Below are 19,714 nucleotides of genomic sequence, written 5' to 3'. Positions count from 1 at the left end.
TTAAACTGTGGATATAAAAAGTGGTATACAACTTTTTATAGAGGGGGTCCACAGACAAACCAATTCATTCATTTGCAATTTCAAAAACAACTGCCTTTTTTTAGGCTAAAATTGTTAACTTTTTTCCTCACTAATTGCATATATCACCTGACCTGATCACTCTATTCACTTATCAAGAGCAAAAAAAGCCACTAAATCTAATGGAAACTGAAAACAGCTGCATTTCAGGGCTTGCAGAACATCAGTACAGAAGATACAGAAGATACATCAGCATTTGCTGATGGATTGTAGATAGATTTAAACTCAAGTAGAAAGAAGACTCACAAATTTTTATTCGCATTATAAACATAAAAAAGATGATGTTCTTCTGTCCTTTGTACAAGTGTGCCAAGTACTTTGGCTCACTGAGATTGTTTGGTAATAAAACGGGTTGGACTCTCACATTAAAACTGGCATTCTGCACTATAACCATATAGTCTTTGTATAGCTTAATCTAATTTTAAACACAGCCCCATAAAACAAGTGCGAAAGAAAATGTGACTGTGCAATAACCCATTATTACAGTCTGAACTTTATAGGTTTTTGTCTTTGCTGTGTCCTGCCTGATCCCGTCTAGTACAGCAGGTGTGTTCACTGTACAGAGAATATGATTAACACACTTTCTGCAAGGGCTTTTTGTAGTGCTTTGGTTCTATATAGAGGTGAACTAGATTGCATTCTGTCCCAGAATAAAGCCTTGGGAGCAGCCGTGATGGATTACACTATTGGGTCTGGTCTTTGAGAGGATTCTGTCTTTCCACTTTTTGCGAGATTGCAGACGGCAACTTTCAGATGATAATTTCCTCTTGACTGCACACTGCAGTGCTGTGAGACAGGGAAGAGGGGATGGCAAGGGTGTATCTTTAGTTTATGATTTGGGCATATTGTCTGGGATACAAGTACCCCTAGTGTTAGATTATGCATATTATACTTTGCATGATGATAGCGCTGACCTACATGAAACATTTGTAGGGAATTGAATATTGCTCTGCTACTAAAAAGACTTTGATTAAACTTCATCTCAAGCAACGAAACGGTTTTAAGTTCTTTGAAACGAGCGATTAAGTTAAGAATAGAACAGACCATGGTATGCTGTTATATTAAAAATGACCAACGATGGTGTGGTATGGTGTGTTGGAGTTAGTGTTAGCATGTTGAAGTGTTTTATTCCACAATCTTTTTCATTTATCAAAAGTATGTCACTTCATACTTTTGATGCGTTTGTAGTAACATTTAATGATGTGGAATGGCAGCAAAACAAGTTAGTTCCTGTAATCACTTTGTAACAGCTATAATAGTAGTTTCCACTCAAGCCTCTCTTTTTCTCTATCACATGAAGTTGATACGACAAAAAAAGTGTCATGTTACTGAGAAACCACAAAGCACACAGCCCTCTGTCCTGAAGACTTTCCCATGTCAGATAACTTAAAGAAACAGAAGTATCTCTAACTGTTGCAAAACACTTACATTGGAGAGTCCTTCCAAAAAGTCTAAATAAATATTTCCTTGTAGAAAACGTAACCATATCAAGATTTACACACATTTATAAATCTATTTATATGGAGCGTCCTCCATACAAGTCCCTGTACATTTTGTAACTATAAAAATTGTACAAATCATTAATATAAAACCTCTGATTTACCTTGCAGCTGGAACTATTGTTCACTATTGCTGCTGTTATAAAAACCCGTTAATAAAACATAAACTCCAAGTTGGTAAAGACATTTCACTGGCAGTGTAGATACTGTTTTCAAAATTTCATTTGCAAACACATGGGTTTGTTGTAGAGAACGCATTCTGAGCTGTAATGACCTATTCAAGCTAACACATCTGTTTTTGTGTTTGTGTTTGTATGGTTGTAGTGTGTGCACACATCGGGGTGGATAGTCACACATGCAGTTTAGTTTGCATATGCCTGCATGTTTTTAAGTGCAAACGTGTTGGCTTGGTTGTTACTCTTGGGTGTTTGTGCTGTGTTGTGTGTTCCTGCTTGGGGCTGATGGTGATACGTGCTGGCAGGAGAGGAGGGGAGACTGACAGAAAGCCATAGGATCATGCTGTGACAGAGCTGCTATACCACAGAGACATCAGGCTAGGGCTCCGGCTGTCACCACTTCAGCCAGCAGCATGCAGCTTAGTCATGCAATGTGTGTGCATTGTAGCTTTCGCCAGTGAGGCAATATTCTTAAAGGGGTCATATCATGATTTTGAAACTTTTTAAAACATTAATTATTTTGTTTATTGGGTGTAATAGAATACGTTAACATGTTTTAATATTCAAAAAAGTCACATCCTAAGCAACATGTTGTCGGTTTTACCGTATCAGTTTGAGCCCAAGTCAGATTCAGAAAATGCGGATGATTAAGCAAAACCAACTTTACAAACACGACTTAAGCAGAACGTTTCACAGTGGTAAGCTTTTATTTTGTAACTCTCTTACCTTTCAGATATGATGTAAATTCTGACGCCCGCCGGCGGGCCTAACTATGCTGTACACAGCTTCTGTGTCCATGGGTATTCATGCTATATATCTTTGGAAAGCTAAGATGCTTGTCTTAAAATTTCAAAATACAATCACAACAGCTATAATCAACGTCTCTTTCAAACCACCAACATACAAACAAACATTTAAAAATGGAGGCAACTTAGCAAACTTTAGCTAGCATGTTAGCAGAGGTCACACAAAACTCTGCATTTGAGCAGTCAATAGCAAATACTTCATAAAATAATCAAACACACTCACAGGTTCTGATTCAGAAGCATAAGATTGTCAGAGCAAAGTGGGAATCGCCTCACATTTCAGGAGTAGCATTTGTGTGTTGCCAGCGTTGTACTCGCCCAGGTTCAGGAAGCTGTTCTCTGTAAAATGCGTTGTGTACAAACAAACGTTTGGGTTGTACTGCTCAGGAACAGCATTAGAAACAAACAGTAACCACTGAGTCCTAATTTCGTCCGTTTTCAGAAGGCTAAACAGGGTTCAGCATCGCTGCGACATGGCGCCTGAATTCAGTAAAGCCTCGCCTTCTTTCTTAGCGGCTGCATTTGGGTGGGATTATGCTGTGCACGCAGTTACATAAACATGTTACAGAAGTAAATCTGGACTTGGAACCAGGCGTTTTGGGCAGGTCTGGAGCAGTGTTCTCGGTTAGATAAAATAAATCCCTTTGGGAGAGACTGAGCTTTGTGAACACACCCAAACAAAAGGAAAACATTAAAAATCATGATATGACTCCTTTACACGTGCTTGTGTGTGTGTTAATGGATCTTGGATATTTGGGCTGCTCTTAGTCTGTTTCTTGGTTGATACTGTGTATAATGTAGGGCAGTAAATAAGAACGGTTGAAGCAGGGCACTGCAGTTGGTCCTCAGTGTGTATCAGTGAGTCAATACAGTCTAAAATTTCACCTCTCTTAGTGCTAAGGCACTTTAAGTGTGTCTCTGGGAATGCAGAGCTCGTCACGCCTCTGTCTCCGTTCACTTTACTATTCGTCTCTACTGCCACTGACCACTGCAATATTTGAATGAATTCTCATGTCCTGTTCTCAGACCCTGTTTGTGAACCTGATGATATTTCAGAAGACCATTTTTGAAAATGATCTTGAAGTATAAAACAAAACTAAATGCAATTTGGTATTAATTCATGTAAATTTGTACAGAGTCAGCTGGTTGAAGAAATACTTACACAAATCAACTGTCTAGCTGCATTGTTTTCATCTTCTCTTCGGTGTTAAATCTCCCCAGAGAAAAGTAATGTCTTCGAGTTTTTTGTATCTGTTCCTGAATAGCTCATGTAACACAATCCCTTCGATATTTCATTGTTTCAATAATGTTTAATGGTAATATTAGAATTTAAAAAAAAACTGCTTCGTCATTTTAGCATACGCCATTTGCAACAGTCATGGGAATACATGGTAACTTTAACTTAGTTAAACTTAACATGTTTAACTTATTATTGCACAATTTGAGTAAACAGGAAATACAGGCTATTGCTCTCTAATTGTTAATATTTAAATGCTGAAAGTGTTCATAAAATGTGCTGAATGTTTCAAGGAAAAAAGTGTTTCACTTCATGGAGTTCATTTAGGCTTTTTAATTGCTTTGTGCACAGCATATGTTGGTTCTAGGCAGAAATGCCAGGAAACTCAAGTCTTTGTATGCAAAACTCTTCTCTGTGAGAAAGTGAATTTTTCTTTATTTTTTCCTGTGTTGTTGTTTGAGATTATTGTGGGACTTATTTTACTACTTAATCCCTCCTGGTGAGTCACCATAAAGAAAAAACAAGTCATTTCTGTCACTTTTAGGCCTTCCAAAATTACAAAACACTCCTGCTTTAAATTGTCCTTAATTTGTACATACTTGGTGGATTTATTACAATGAGTAGCTCTGGTTAATGTCTTCATGGAGTTTTGCATGTTCTCCCTGTGTCCGCATGGGTTACCCCTGGGTTCTCCAATGTCCTTCCACCTCCCAAAAACATAATGATTACAAATGATTCCTGCAAATGAATGAGGGAATGAGTAGACTGATATTGACTGAATCTGGATGAGGTTGTTTGTGGTGTGATGCTTTTGGTGCCTTTATAAATTTCATAGTCAGTAAAGATAAAGTTATATGTAACCAAGGCTGTGTCGATTCCCTCTTCACTGCCTCTTGCACCCCTATTTGTAATATCCAGAATAGCCTGTGCATTTACTAAACTGACGCAGTGCTTTTAGTCATGAAGAAAACTGTACTAGGCGGTATGATGGATCAGGAGGTAGATGAAAGTACAGTAACTTGCAGTACATTTGTCATGGCTAGGATCAGAATATTATCTTAAAAGCACTGCAATACTCTTACTATTGCTACTGCTACTGCTACTGCTACTACTACTGCTACTGCTGTTACTACTGCTACTACTACTACTACTACTGCTACTACTACTGCTACTACTACTGCTACTGCTGTTACTACTGCTACTACTGCTACTACTACTGCTACTACTACTCCTACTACTACTCCTACTGCTACTACTACTGCTACTACTACTCCTACTACTACTCCTACTGCTACTACTACTCCTACTGCTACTACTACTACTACTACTACTACTACTGCTACTACTGCTGCTGCTACTACTACAACTGCTACTACTACTGCTACTGCTGTTACTACTGCTACTACTGCTACTACTACTGCTACTACTACTCCTACTACTACTACTACTGCTACTACTACTACTACTACTACTCCTACTGCTACTACTACTCCTACTGCTACTACTACTACTACTACTACTACTGCTACTACTGCTGCTGCTACTACTACAACTGCTACTACTGCTACTACTACTGCTACTACTACTAATAGGCCTATTTCTCCATTGCACATTTAAAACTCATATCAAAATGGAAGGATAACTCACCATCTGACACTTTCTAATATTACAAAATACAAGCATTATGTTATTTATTTCCATGCGTTTTTGCTGCAGCAGGTCTGTCTGATACTCAAATAGCAGAAATGGCAGTGGAAGAGAGAGCCTGATAAAACTCTGGCTCATGTAGTCTCAGTGCTGCCTGTCATTTCCTTTCCCTTGGCGTCTGTCTGTAAAACATACTCTCCGCTCCTCCTACCCCATGAGACTTGGATGGCTACAAGTCAAACACTTCACCACACCTCAGCGACTTCACAGTGCCCATTAGAGCGATCGTTATTTAATTACAACAGCAAACCCATAGAGAAAATGGAAAGGATGTGCTGTATGGTATGAGAAGTGTGGAGCTTCAGGGCTATACGAAACCGAATTAGTGAGGCATACAAGGTCATAAATCTGAAATATAATTCATAATACATTTTTAGTTTTTATTTGTTATGTAACCAGGTTCTTTTAATGTTGTTTGTTTTTCTTTCTTTCTTTCTTTATGTTCTGTTCCAGAGACAGCAGGTAACACAAGCAATTTGGCTAAATCTGACACATTTATCATAAATACCTATGTCAATTAATGTGTATTGTCCCTGTTAAATAAAGTAAAGTAAATTAAAGTAAAAACATTAATGTACTTTTCTCCAAGTACTTGCGTGCAAAAAGTACACTAATATACCTCTCTTCAAACATACTTAAATATGCTCGTATATCAAAAATAAATACCAAATATAAGGTACATTAGCATGCTTATAGTAAACTTGGTAGTAATGAACTTGACAAATAGTGTAATTAAGTTGGCAGATCTGAGAACAGCATGTGACTGTGTTGATGTCGCTTCTGAAACTCAAAAGGAGATGTGAGTATGTGAGATTACTGGGTTCTTTTGTCTCACGAGAAAAAGCTTAGAGAGGAGATGTAAGCGTCTCCCTTTTACTTCCATTTGATCTCATGGCTGTCTGGAGAAACTTTTGAGATAATTCATGGGTGCAATATCTATGTGTCTATAAAAAAGCTTTAAATGCTCCAACATGCCTTGCAGGGCCCTGTTCAGAGTATTTGTGCGAGCTCTAACTCTTGGAACTGACAGGGTGCTAAATCCAGAGCTTTAGCTGACACGATCCGCTACAAACTGCTGAGAGAGGCGCTTGTCTTTAATTTGCAGTTGTAAGGTCTTTAAGCAGTGTTGTCTTACTGAGAGAATATGAGAGAGAACACTAATACATATGAGGTCTGATAACATGATGACAGTGTGTTTCTTGCTTCTTATCAGAGCTCAGATTTAGCCTTTTCCAGCTTTTTACTTTAAGCTATGTTGGATATAAAACTTCCACTTTTCCTTTCCTTTGTACAGTGTAGGTATATGTTGTCTTTTAGATATTTTGAAACCGTCACTGCAAGATCAAAACTATGCATATGCAGTTCTGGAAAGGTATAACATCACCATAGCAACCACCATCCTGGGGCATTTATTTTGTTTTAGCAGAACAAATGCTGACAGCAAGATTATCTACAGCTGTCAGGCACTAACACAGAACACACACACAATATATATATATATATATATATATATATATATATATATATATATATATATATATATATATATATATATATATATAAATATAAAATCAGACGGGCTATTATTTTACTGCCAGTGAAAGTAGGCATCTCCATGACTCAGTACAGTGTTTGATCTGTGAGCAACAATACCACTAATTATACCGCCAGTCTGCGTTATGCATGATGCAGTTACTGGAGACCCCAAAGTAAGGGTTAATCATCTGTGTGGTTTGGAATATTTTGTTGAGTTTCATCAGAAGATTCTCAGTTACGCTTTCAGCATGGAATGAAAAGTCCCCCCCCACACACACACTTCAGTCACACCATGACCAACAACTTTTACTTCCACTGTACTCGGGAGGCAAAACCTTGACGATTTCTGTATGTTTATAACCCATCTAAAGCCACGATTCTCAAAGTGGGGCCCAGGGACCCCCCCCCCCCAGGCATCTGTGAAGCATAGCTAAAGGTCTGCCATTTAAAAATAAATAGTGGCAATAGCAACCCGACATTATCAAAGTTATATTTATGATTGAGTTATTATAGTTATTAGCTGGGTTAACTAGTCACTTGAATTGAATGTGTTTAATCCAAATCTTAACAAAAAAAAAAATAGATCTATAAAAAAAAGTGGGATATTAAGGAATAAAAACTCAGAATCCAATAAACAGTCAAAATATTTTTGTACACATTGAAATATTGTGCTTATTATTTGAATTTTTGGTTTATTTATTTCTTTTCAATTATTAGGGCAAATCCAACAGTCACTATCCATAGCGTGAGTCAAAATACAGGCAGCAGTGATAAATAGGGATCATCCATAATCATAAACATGGTGAACAGGCAAAGGTGAAAACCAGGGCTTGGAATTAACACTATAAAAAAGCATGATAAGACTTCTCAATGAAACAAAGAAAGGGTATACACTGACAAATAAATCAAGAACTGATGCAAAATAGGCGGACGCAATCAGGTAACAAACCAATAACAGGACAGGGGGGTGGAGACAGGACCAAAACCTACGCCAAATCAAACACTAGCACATGGCACTTGTCACCATGAGAACTGAGTCGGACAGGTTCAGTTTAAATCTACCAATATATGTAGTATACTACATGCAGTATAAATGTAGTAATGAGTAACTTTAACCTGTGTTGGTCATCTAACATCTACCTGTAACCTGTGTGCTAAATTAGCATTTAGCTAGCTAACTAGCTAATATTAATGGGCAAAAATTTAGATTTTTGTCTTATATTTTCACAGGCTTGCTTACATCTTATACAAATATAAATTAAATTCAATTCAGTTTTATTTGTATAACACTTAACAATGGACATTATCCCAAAGCAGCTTTACAGAAATTCAGTATATAGATACTATAGATGAGTTAGCTTACTGACAGTTATGTTGCTGAATTAGCTGTAAATAATGAACATATTTTTGGTTGTTATGGTTTATTTGGAGAGGTCTGGTTACTGATATATTGCTGAGAATATGACAATGCAAATGAGTAAGATACTGAAATCTTACTAATGTCTCTCAAAATGACAAATGTGAGCTAGTTTGCTAACCAGCTAGCTACCAGACATGGCAAGTAAGACATGTGGTGTTTCTTAAGCTCCATGTTCATGCATATTGCTACATCCTGTCTTTTTATATATGTAAAGGTGTAGAGGTTTTAGAGCTTTCGGAAGACAATGCTACCTGCTGCACCACTGAAGCGCCTGCACAGGTGTACTTCAAAGAAAATCCCTACATAGTCAGACAGATATTCAGTTCAAATCTCTGTTCAGAAATGTTACTTACCTTCACTGGTCTTAACCTGCTGGGAAATAGATCCTTATTATTTCATCCTTCCAGGCAATCAGAATATAGGACTGGAATCAGTAGGGAAAAAACGATGGTAACCATGATTCTTGCTACAGAATATCCTTTACACAGAGTTTCCTTGATTGTCCCATTTTCTGGAGAAAAACTTTTCACAACCACACAAGAAATGCAGTCTCCTTAGGGATGTTGTGGTTAGGGCTAGAAAAGGAGATTCATGCAGTAATTTCATATAGACTGTAATACCTGTGTGCACTTATATCACAGTCTACTTAATATGGTTTCTGCAGCCAGACTAAATATAGATACTGAGTGATTAAGGCACCGTTTGTATGTTGTTGAAAAAGCCTAAAACGAAATGAAAAATATGTGAGTAGAAAGACATAGAACTTACACTGATCAGCCATAACATTAATTATCTCATTACAGTGGCACCTGTCAAATGGTGGGTTATATTAGGCAGCAAGTGAACAGTCAGTTCTGACAATTGATGTGTTGAAAGCAGGAAAAATGGGCAAGCTTTAGGTTCTGAGCATCTTTGACAAGGGCCAAATTGTGATGCCTAGATGACTACGTCAGAGCATCACCAAAATGCCAGGTCTTGTGAGATGTTCCCAGTATATCGTGGTTAGTACCTACCAAAAGTGGTCCAAAGAAGGACAACCGGTGAACCAGTGACAGGGTCATGGGAACCCAAGGCTCAGTGATTCGCATGGGGAGCGAAAGCTAGCCTGTCTGGTCTGATCGCTAGTGTAGCACAAATTGCTGATAAAGTTAATGCTGGTTGTGATAGAAAGGTGTCAGAACACACAGTGCACACACACAGCTTGCTGCATAATGGGCTGCGTACTTGGCCTCCAAATTCCCCAGATCTCAATCTGATCGAGCATCTCTGGGATGTGCTGGGCAAACAAGTCCGATCCACAGAGCCCAACCTTACAGGCCGTAAAGGATCTGCTGCTAAGGTCTTGGTGCCAGATACCACAGCACACCTTCAGAGGTCTTGTGGAGTCCATGCCTCGATGGGTCAGAGCTGTTTTGGTGGCATAAGGGGAACCTACACAATATTAGGCAGGTGGTTTTAATATTATGGCTGATTGTTGTATTTTGACATGATGTGTGTAAGGAAAAATGCATAATGTGCCATGCTGTTATAGGAAACTAATTCACAATGGGGTGGTGTGGTACAACTCTGGTTCTATAAATATTACATAAACATCTCCATATAGAAAACTTAATCTACTCAACATTTATACGATTTTCTGTTAAATAAAAACATATTTAAAATCTCATTATCATTAGCATTAGCTTATGTGGAGTGTCTGCCATACAAGGCTCTGTGAATGAGCTGTTACTATAGAAATGATAACATATTAGAGCAAGCGATGCCAATCAAGACTCATACTAAAATCTCACTAGTTTACTAGCCGAATAGCTTCTATGAATGGAAGGAGAACATGGGAACGTTTACATACTTCTATATTCATATACATGCATGTTCATAGAGCCTGGCATTTTCAGTGAAGTTAATGATGTAGAGATATTCCTAGGCCATGGACATTTAACATATTAAAAGACTTATTTAGATGTATTATCTTACATTGATTTTTTTGTTAGAAGGATGTAACCAGTGAAATAGAACTTGCCATGTTATTAACATTCAGAGATCAGTGAGATGGCAGTAAATATAATATCGTGGAATGGTAGTATTGCCTCTGACTGTTTGAATTTACCTCTTCCTTTATAGCCGGTGCTTTTGCATCACGCTGGGATAAAGACGGCAGTACAACTGTCATCACCGATGCAGTCAGGTGCTCGTTCACTGGACGGTCAATGCTGCTGTTTGGCCGTGATGAACGCCTCCAGTTTTAGGCCCTGACAGAACCTGTTCTCAGGCTGTCTATCTGCTGTGTACTTAATGTCTGCATGAAGTTGCCATTAATCCCACACTGTGACTAACATGCAAACACACCTTTGCTGTGAATCTCCTTTGGCAAGGTTGTGTGCTGTTCTCTGGAGCAGCAAGGAATACGCCATGCCGGGAGCCGCTAAACAATTTGGCACCATACCAAGTGTCCACTGCATTAAAGCAGAGTGCAGAATAGTCTTCACGCTTCACTTAACTTGAAATGGGATCCAGCAGGCTCATCTGTCACTGGTATTGCCAGAGCCAGAATTGATTTGTATCAGCTTGACTTGGGAGAGGGGCATCTCTCAGAGGACAGAGGGTGACATACCTATGAAAAAGTGCTGACCTGTGGGGACTAATTGTCAGAGAGGGAATCAATCTGCAGGGCCACTGCTGAACATGCAGTATTTGTTTGTAGCTCAATTTTATTGACTGGTAATAGATTTGTAATGGAATTTACAATGAATTTGCCTTTTAACACAACTGGGACGCATAATGGTAATATGTGAGAATGAACAAACGAGTGCGAAACAAGTCTTAAGAAAAGGTAAAAATGCTAATCCTACCCTTAACCCTAATGTTAATCTTTGTCCCATTTAGTGTGAATGTAGTAGTCTGTGAAATCATAGTGTAGTTTAAATTAGGGATGTCACGATACCCAAAATCTAGTAGTCGGTACCGATACCACCAAAAGTACACGATACTCAATACCAAAGTCGATATTAAAAAAGTAAAATAAAAAAACTCTCCTGGAGGACATCCTCCTCTGGCTGATACTGGCCGAGGGAGAGAGAGAGAGAGGTAGAGGGGGGAGAGAGGGAGAGAACCTGAATGCGTTAGAATGGAGCAGTCAAAGCCAAGACCTCAACTTGATTTTGCAAAGAAGAATGGGCAAAATTATCAGGATTCAGATGTGCAAAGCTGAAAGACTTACAGAACACAGACTTAAACCTGTAATTGCAACGTGTTTCTACCAAGGATTGTTAGGGCTGAATACTTATGCAATCAACAAATGTCTGTGTTGTTTGTTTGTTTTTTAATATAAAAAATATAAAAAACATTCTCAACTGTGAAATGTTAGATATATTGTGTAAACCAAAAGCTAAATATCCAAATTAGGTCCATTTTAATTCTAGGTTGAAACACTACATAATGTGGAAAAGTTCACTTGTGGTGAATACTTATGCAAAGCACTGTAATTAACAATGAAATTCTTATTTATATTCATTGCGATTTATTATCATTGTTGTGTCTTTCCAGCCCTACTGTACGCCACCATCTTCGGAAACGTGACCACTATCTTCCAGCAGATGTACGCTAACACTAATCGCTACCATGAGATGCTGAACAGTGTGAGAGATTTCCTGAAGCTCTACCAGGTCCCTAAGGGGCTTAGTGAGAGAGTAATGGACTACATTGTCTCCACTTGGTCCATGTCCAGGGGAATCGACACTGACAAGGTACCTGGCGCCAAGTACTGTCAAGAGACTATAATTTGTGTGCAAGGAGCTTGTTTTCATCACTCACTCTAACTATCACGTGGGCTCATTTGTTATCTTGTTGCAATAACATCCGTAGCAAAGTGACAAATGTGCTTTATATGTTCAAGATCACACTTAAAATGTTATGTTAAACTTTCTGAAAATCACAGTGTGCAAGAAGTCTGGCATGTGTTCAGATGTCCTTTTAGGATGGCTTCCATTCTATCAAAAGGATTACAAGCCGAGTCTGACTTAAGTCTTATCCATTATTCTTAGTTGTCTGATTGCAAAAGAAAGGAATCAAAAAGAAACATCCATCAGCGACACTTTGGAGGTGAAGGATTGGTCCTTTTACTCTGTTTTCCTTCAGGTGTTGCAGATATGCCCGAAGGATATGCGAGCGGATATTTGTGTCCATCTCAACAGGAAGGTGTTCAAAGAGCATCCTGCGTTCCGCTTGGCTAGCGATGGGTGTTTGAGGGCTCTTGCCATGGAGTTTCAGACCATTCACTGTGCTCCAGGGGACCTAATCTACCACGCAGGCGAAAGTGTGGACAGTCTCTGCTTTGTGGTGTCGGGATCCCTGGAGGTCATTCAAGATGATGAGGTGGTTGCCATATTGGGTAGGTTCATCCGAAGTGCTACTCATACAACATTATTCCTAAAGAAAGTCTACTCATTATCCCTCTGGAAAACAATGAGTGCAAATTCATATAACCAAAAGGCAGGTATTTAAGGTTGTCTTCACATATAGTTCTTTTTAAATGAACTATATTCAGTTCTGTTAAAGTGGACCTGAAATGGAACTAGCTACAAATGACCTCAGTGGAATCAAAAGGAAACTCATGTCCCATTCTGGGGATTTCCCTTTCAGTTGTGTAAACTGATTTATGGATAATATCATCCTGAATGTTTGTTTTTCATCTATACTGTCACTTGGCTGTGAACGCGAAATCAAGAGAGCAAAAACAGAATTGAAGTGAAATTCCAGAAAGAAAACAAACCAAGTCATGCTAAATGGCATAAGCCTACTTGTCGTGGAAGTGGTTACCATAGACAAAAAACCTGTATACCTGTATACACTATATATATATATATATATATATATATATATATATATATATATATATATATATATATATATATATATAAAATGTATATTACATTAGTAATATACAATATTAGTAATATACAATACCATTCAGGTCATTATTTACACGACTGAGTTCATCTGCAAAATGAAAAAGTGCAGCTGAGGACAGTGTCATACAAGAAAAAATATAGCTTTGGACAGCATCTGTCACAGATTGTGCAGCTTTGACCGGTGCTCTAAGTATTGTCTTTTTGGCCAACCACATGTAAACTTAATTGGACACCATTTTTTGGGTGCCTTGCAAGTTACTGTCCAATCCCACTAGAGCGAGATTAGAATCAGATCAATAGCGCATGCCAGTTCAAAGAGGCTCATTTTCAGATGCTACTGAGACTGGAGTTGAACATGGTGGAAAAAAATCTTCTAGACACTGCTCTAAACCTCAACTCCTCCATCCATAATTAAGCTGTAAGGAGCTTCAATGCCATGCTGAGCACACTCAGTTTTATAGTCAACTATTTCAGCTCAGCCTTGGTATGTCCTTAAATTGTATAATAGAATAAACAGATTTATTATTTTGCACATTTATTGCACCAATTCATTGTAGCCCAAAAACCCGCAGAAACAGGAAATTGAATTTATAGCCTAGATGCAGTTTGAAACATTCTTCACTGCACAAATAAAACCACCTAAAAATATCAATGCCCTGAAACAGATTTTGCTCCAACAATGGAAAAGTCAACTGCTTTTTTGACTTAGTGGTCAAAAAAACATTTGTAGTCGTGCAACCCCCTGCCCTATACGGTCACATACAGTTTTTACATTATACATCAGATCTCTTATACAGTGTTTAGCTGTGGTTCCTTTAGCTCTGATCCTGAAATATGGGTTCTTAAATGCATAATGAATTCTTTAAGCTCCAGTGAAGAAAATGCTATGCCGCAGATTTCTTCACACTTGAGTGAGTACCCTCAGGGGTTCCAGGCAGCAATCACTCTTACATAGTTGAATTACTAGATTCATTTGCCTTTTAATTAACTGAATATATGAGGTTAAACTTCTCAGTGGAGTCCCTTTAGGAAAAACATTTCCCCTTGGTGCAGCACAGAGACTGAACTCGGTTACAGTGAATCTACCTCTGGTGTAGAGTTTAATGATCATAATGAAGGAGTCGAGGTTGGCCTGATTCATGAAAGTCAGGTTCTGAATGTGTCAAAACTGTACTCAGAAAAGTCAAATAAACTTAAGACAGCCTTGTGCCACTGCTAGAATAGTAATACTTTTTTCTTCTTGGGTTTCACAAGAGCATATCATGCGTCTTGGGTTTCACAAAATGCTATAATTCGAGCTATTTATTTTTTGTCACTGTTGTTTGAGATATAGATTGAGATCTGTGGGTAAAGATGATGAATGTTTTATGCTGGTAACTGGCAAATGGTACAAATGTTAATTTTTCACGTTGCATGAGCTTGGCTGCATTTAAGCACTTTCAGTAATGAATGTGTTTTCCCCATAATGAAACAAATAGCCTTTATCACAATGGATTTAACAACTGGATGTTGTTATTGGGGGCATCTTCAGATTCTCATTGTCACATGTGCTTCATGGTCTTTTAATTCATCCAATTACAGCAGTCCTGCTGCCAGCTGCATGCAAACAGGAGGCACAGTCACATTTTCATCTGCATAGGCTCTGAATCTTAATATTGTGCTTGTAGTGACGTACATAATTACTATGTGGACTGTTTGCAGCGAAATGAGCTCACCAAAGTAAGAGGATGGATTGTTCATGAAAGAGAGCTGACTTGGTCTGTATTGACTATACACCAATAAGAGCTGTTAAAGGATCCTTTAGGGAAAAGTGTATATGTGACAGCTGTCAAGTCCCATTAAAATTGCATTTTAGTCTAGCATCATGTTTTGTTCATTTTTTTTAATGCTACACTTCAGCTGTTCCTCATACAGGAACAATGTTTAAATGAAAGCTGCTTTAATGGCTTCCTCATTACATTCTCATTACATAGGGTGGAACATAACAGTGCTCCCAAACCTACAGTGGTGCTTGAAAGTTTGTGAACCCTTTAGAATTTTCTATATTTCTGCATAAATATAACCTAAAACATCAGATTTTAAAACATCATCAGTCCTAAAAGTCCTAAAACAAGAACTCAATTAAACAAATGCAATAAAAATATTATACTGGACATTTATTTATTGAGGAAAATGATCCAATATTACTTATCTGTGAGTGGCAAAAGTATGTGAACCTTTCCTTTCAGTATCTGGTGTGACTCCATTGTGCAGCAATAACTGCAGCTAAACATTTCTGATCAGTCCTGCACATCAGCTTGGAGGAATTTTAGTCTATTCTTCAATAAAGAACAGCTTCTGCTCTGGGATGTTGGTAGGTTTCCTCACATGAACTTCTTGCATCAGGTCCTTCCACCAGATTTCTATTGGATTAAGATCAGGACTTTGACGTGGCCATTCCAAAACATTAACTTTATTCTTCTTTAACCAATCTTTGATAGAATGACTTGTGTGCATTGGGGCGTTGTCTTGCGGCATGACCCACCTTCTCTTGTGATTCAGTTCATGGACAGATATTTTCCTTTAGAATTCGCTGGTATACTTCAGGAGTCATTGTTCCATCAACAATGGCAAGTCGTCTTGGCCAAGATGCACAAAACTGGCCCAAACCTTGATACTACCACCATGTTTCACAGATGGGATAAGGTTCTTATGCTGGAGTGCAGTGTTTTCCTTTCTCCAAACATAACGCTTTTCATTTGAACAAAAAAAAAAATTTGGTCTCATCCATCCACAAAACATTTTTCCAACAGCCTTCTGGCTTGTCCATGTGATCTTTAGCAAACTGCAGAAGGGCAGCAATGGTCTTTCTGGAGAGCAGTGGCTTTCTCGTTGCAAACCTGCCATGCACACCATTGTTGTTCAGTGTTCTCCTGATGGTGGACTCATGAACATTAATATTAGCCAATGTGAGAAAGGCCTTTAGTTGCTTAGAAGTTACCCTAGCTTCTTTGTGACCTCGCGGACTATTACACGTCTTGCTCTTGAAGTGATCTTTGTTGGTCGACCGCTCCTGGGGAGGGTAACAGTGGTCTTGAATTTCCTCCATGTGTACACAATCTGTCTGACTGTGGATTGGTGGAGTCCAAACTCTTTAGAGATGGTTTTGTAACGTTTTCCAGCCTGATGAGCATCAACAACTCTTTCTCTGAGGTCCTCAGAAATCTCCTTTGTTCGTGCCATGATACACTTCCACAAACATGTGCTGTGAAGATCAGACTTAGATAGATCCCTGTTCTTTAAATAAAACAGGGTGCTCACGCACACCTGATTATTATCTTATTGATTGAAAATAGCTGACTCAAATTTCACCTTCAAATTAAACTGCTAATACTAGAGGTTCACATACTTATGCCACTCACAGATATGTAATAGTGGATCATTTTCCTCAATAAATAAATGACCAAGTATAATATTTTTGTCTCATTTGTATAATTGTATAAAAAAGTCAACAATCATTTGTTGTCTACTTGTGTGAAAATCTGATGATGTTTTAGGTCATATTTATGCAGACATACCGAAAATTCTACTGTAAGTAGTGCTCTGTACAGTAGGTCCAATTGAACACAAATTAAACACAATATTTAACATTTAAATGTTGATTTTCTTTCATAGTATATTCAGCGCAGTGTTTTCTGCCAAGTTTGCATCTCCTCAGGACAGCATTAAGAGGACACAAAAATGTAACAAACATTGTCAAACAGCGAATGTTATAATCTACATACATGTCTACATAATCATATACACAATAATATTAAAGGCTAATAATAAAAAGATTTCAAACATGTTATTTAACAAAGAAAAATACATATATAAATGTTGATATGGTCAAGTCTGTAAGAAGTTTATTTAACATTTATGGACGGGATCTCCATTGTCAGCAATTTGTAACAGTCAGTATGTTTTTTGTACACAGAAGAGTCATAATCACAGAGGGGTTTTCACATTGCTGTTTCTTGCTAACCTGGCAAGCTTTTAAAAAAAAATTAACTTCAAGAGAGAGAAGAAAGAGTGGCTGGTGATTGAATGAAGTTTATTCGTAGCTGTTTAAACATATGTAATAACTGGAATGAACTAACGTGTTTTGCAGACATTCCATGACATTAAATGTTATGGACATATAAATGGTTGAAAAGTATGATGTGTTGTTCATTAATTGTAATGGCTGGTAGATCACTATGTTATAAAAGGAATAACCCACTTTGGCTCACTTTGCAGTGGATTATTTTCATACTACAGCACAGTCTGTCATGTGAAATGTGTATTCCTCACTTATTTCATCCAATATCTATGGGGGTACAAACATTTGCACTGGATTTTATACATTTAATAATAACATGCAGTCATTTATATCCATGCAGAGTGACTCAGTACATGGTGTAAAGTTGATTTCTTTACTGTTGGCTATGTTCCAGTTCTGGATGTTTGTACTGTTGCAGCATCAAATGTAATCAGTGTGTTAAGGCTATGCTTTGTGTTTGACTTTGCATCACAGTTAAGCACATTAACATTTAAGCTCATTTATGAACATAACCTCTATTTCTTTCAGCCCCAGTGGGAAAGCATTAATTGAACAAGTGCTAAGATGACATTTAGTACACATTCATGCTTGTCGTGATCCTTGAAACATTTGTACATATGCATGAAGGTAATGCAGGGATTTAATTTCACTGTCTTTCTTTCTCTGTCTCTCTCTTAATTCTCTCAGGAAAAGGTGATGTGTTTGGAGATGTGTTCTGGAAGGAAGTGAACTTAGCACAGGCCTGTGCCAATGTCCGTGCGCTAACCTACTGTGATCTTCATATCATCAAACGTGATGCCTTACAGAAAGTCCTGGAGTTCTACACAGCCTTCTCGAATCACTTCTCACGCAACCTGGTGCTCACCTACAATCTGAGGAAGAGGGTGAGTGAGAATTATATCGAAAATTGTATTTGTGAAACTAGGCCTTGCTTTATTAGCAGTATTATTATTATCAGAGCCACGTCTGTTATTTTTTTCATCCTTCAATCCTTCATTTGGATCCCATGAAACAGTCCCCTAGTGGGTGGTACACTTACCATGGTGCACCGTTCTATCATTGTATAAATCATGTAATCGGGCCATCATTCACTCCAGAAATGGATTTAGAATTTAATTAGCTAATCTGTTGCATGAGTACATCTTGCAGAGTATTGAATCAATCGCAGCAAAAATCCTGCTGTTCCTTTATAATATTGACATACTGTAAATATTCTCTGGTCAATAGGAACCGGCTCAGATTATTGGCTTTTCTTCCACTGCTAGATCAGCTGCGGCCAGCAAAGGCATGTGTCTTATTGGCTACAACTCATGTAGTTCTTTCTCTTTTCATGTCTACTTTCTCTTTGTGTAAGCACCTTCTGTCTCAAAGTTTTAACATCCATACTTTATGTGGGTGAAAGTTGTGTGAAGAACTTTTAAACAGCCTGCAATGATGACTATAAAGCTGCTGTAATTCATATCTCCCTGGAATACTGGGCTTTTGCTGACAGCCTCTTTTTTGTGTTGAACTCATTTTTGGAAGAACATGAAAGTCTAAACCAATATAATTACATGTTTTTTGTTCAGACTACACCACAGAATCATTGTGTGTGACCTTTATATGTATATATACATACATACATACATACATACATACATATATATATATATATATATATATATATATATATATATATATATATATATATATATATATATATGCCACAGATACAGACCATGTTTAAAAGTAACATAGAATGTTTGACTAAATGTGAAACATGACTAAGTGCCAATCATTTTGCCACATAGTTCTTTAAAAATTTTTTTAAAAATATGGAAAATATTTGGTTCCAGAAAATATAAGTAGTTTCTCCAGTTGTTTGAGTAAAAATGTTTAATTGTTGTAGGTGATGTTTATTTTATACAATCTTCGTATTTCTGCGTATTCTCTTGAAGGGTGCCAATAATTCTGAAACTAAGTTATGTGGAAGAATTAAAACTGCAAAGTTTTACTGAAAGTATCAGAGAATTTACATTTTTATAGTTCTATTATTGAAAATTCTTTAAAAAATTACATAAAAGAACATAAAATGACTCAGCTGAAACAGCATGTTCGTATCTCAAAGGTATTTTCATCCAGATCTTAATTGCTTTAACAGCCGGTCATCAGTCAAATCTCGACAGGCCGTTTTACCTGTAGTAAGATGAATAATCACTGTTCTTATCCACAGAGCCTAAACGGTGCCTGGATTTTTTATTTTTAAATTTGTATATTGTAAATTTTAAGGAAAGGTAATCACACTTTCC

At 37.6% G+C, this 19,714-nt stretch overlaps 1 protein-coding gene across 1 annotated transcript in view; it reads left to right on the top strand.

Moving 5' to 3' along the window:
* kcnh1b (potassium voltage-gated channel, subfamily H (eag-related), member 1b) overlaps nucleotides 1–19,714 on the top strand; it is a 48,756-nt gene that overhangs the window by 13,708 nt on the left and 15,334 nt on the right. The window contains exons 8-10 of the mRNA XM_053634796.1: nucleotides 12,003–12,202; nucleotides 12,594–12,846; nucleotides 18,114–18,310. Coding sequence (XP_053490771.1) covers nucleotides 12,003–12,202; nucleotides 12,594–12,846; nucleotides 18,114–18,310 — 650 coding nt within the window. The remainder of the gene's footprint in view (nucleotides 1–12,002; nucleotides 12,203–12,593; nucleotides 12,847–18,113; nucleotides 18,311–19,714) is intronic.

The sequence above is a fragment of the Ictalurus furcatus genome, chromosome 10, assembly GCF_023375685.1.
Source record: "Ictalurus furcatus strain D&B chromosome 10, Billie_1.0, whole genome shotgun sequence".
Taxonomy (NCBI): Eukaryota; Metazoa; Chordata; class Actinopteri; order Siluriformes; family Ictaluridae; genus Ictalurus; species Ictalurus furcatus.
This window is presented reverse-complemented; position numbering and strand designations above follow the sequence as displayed.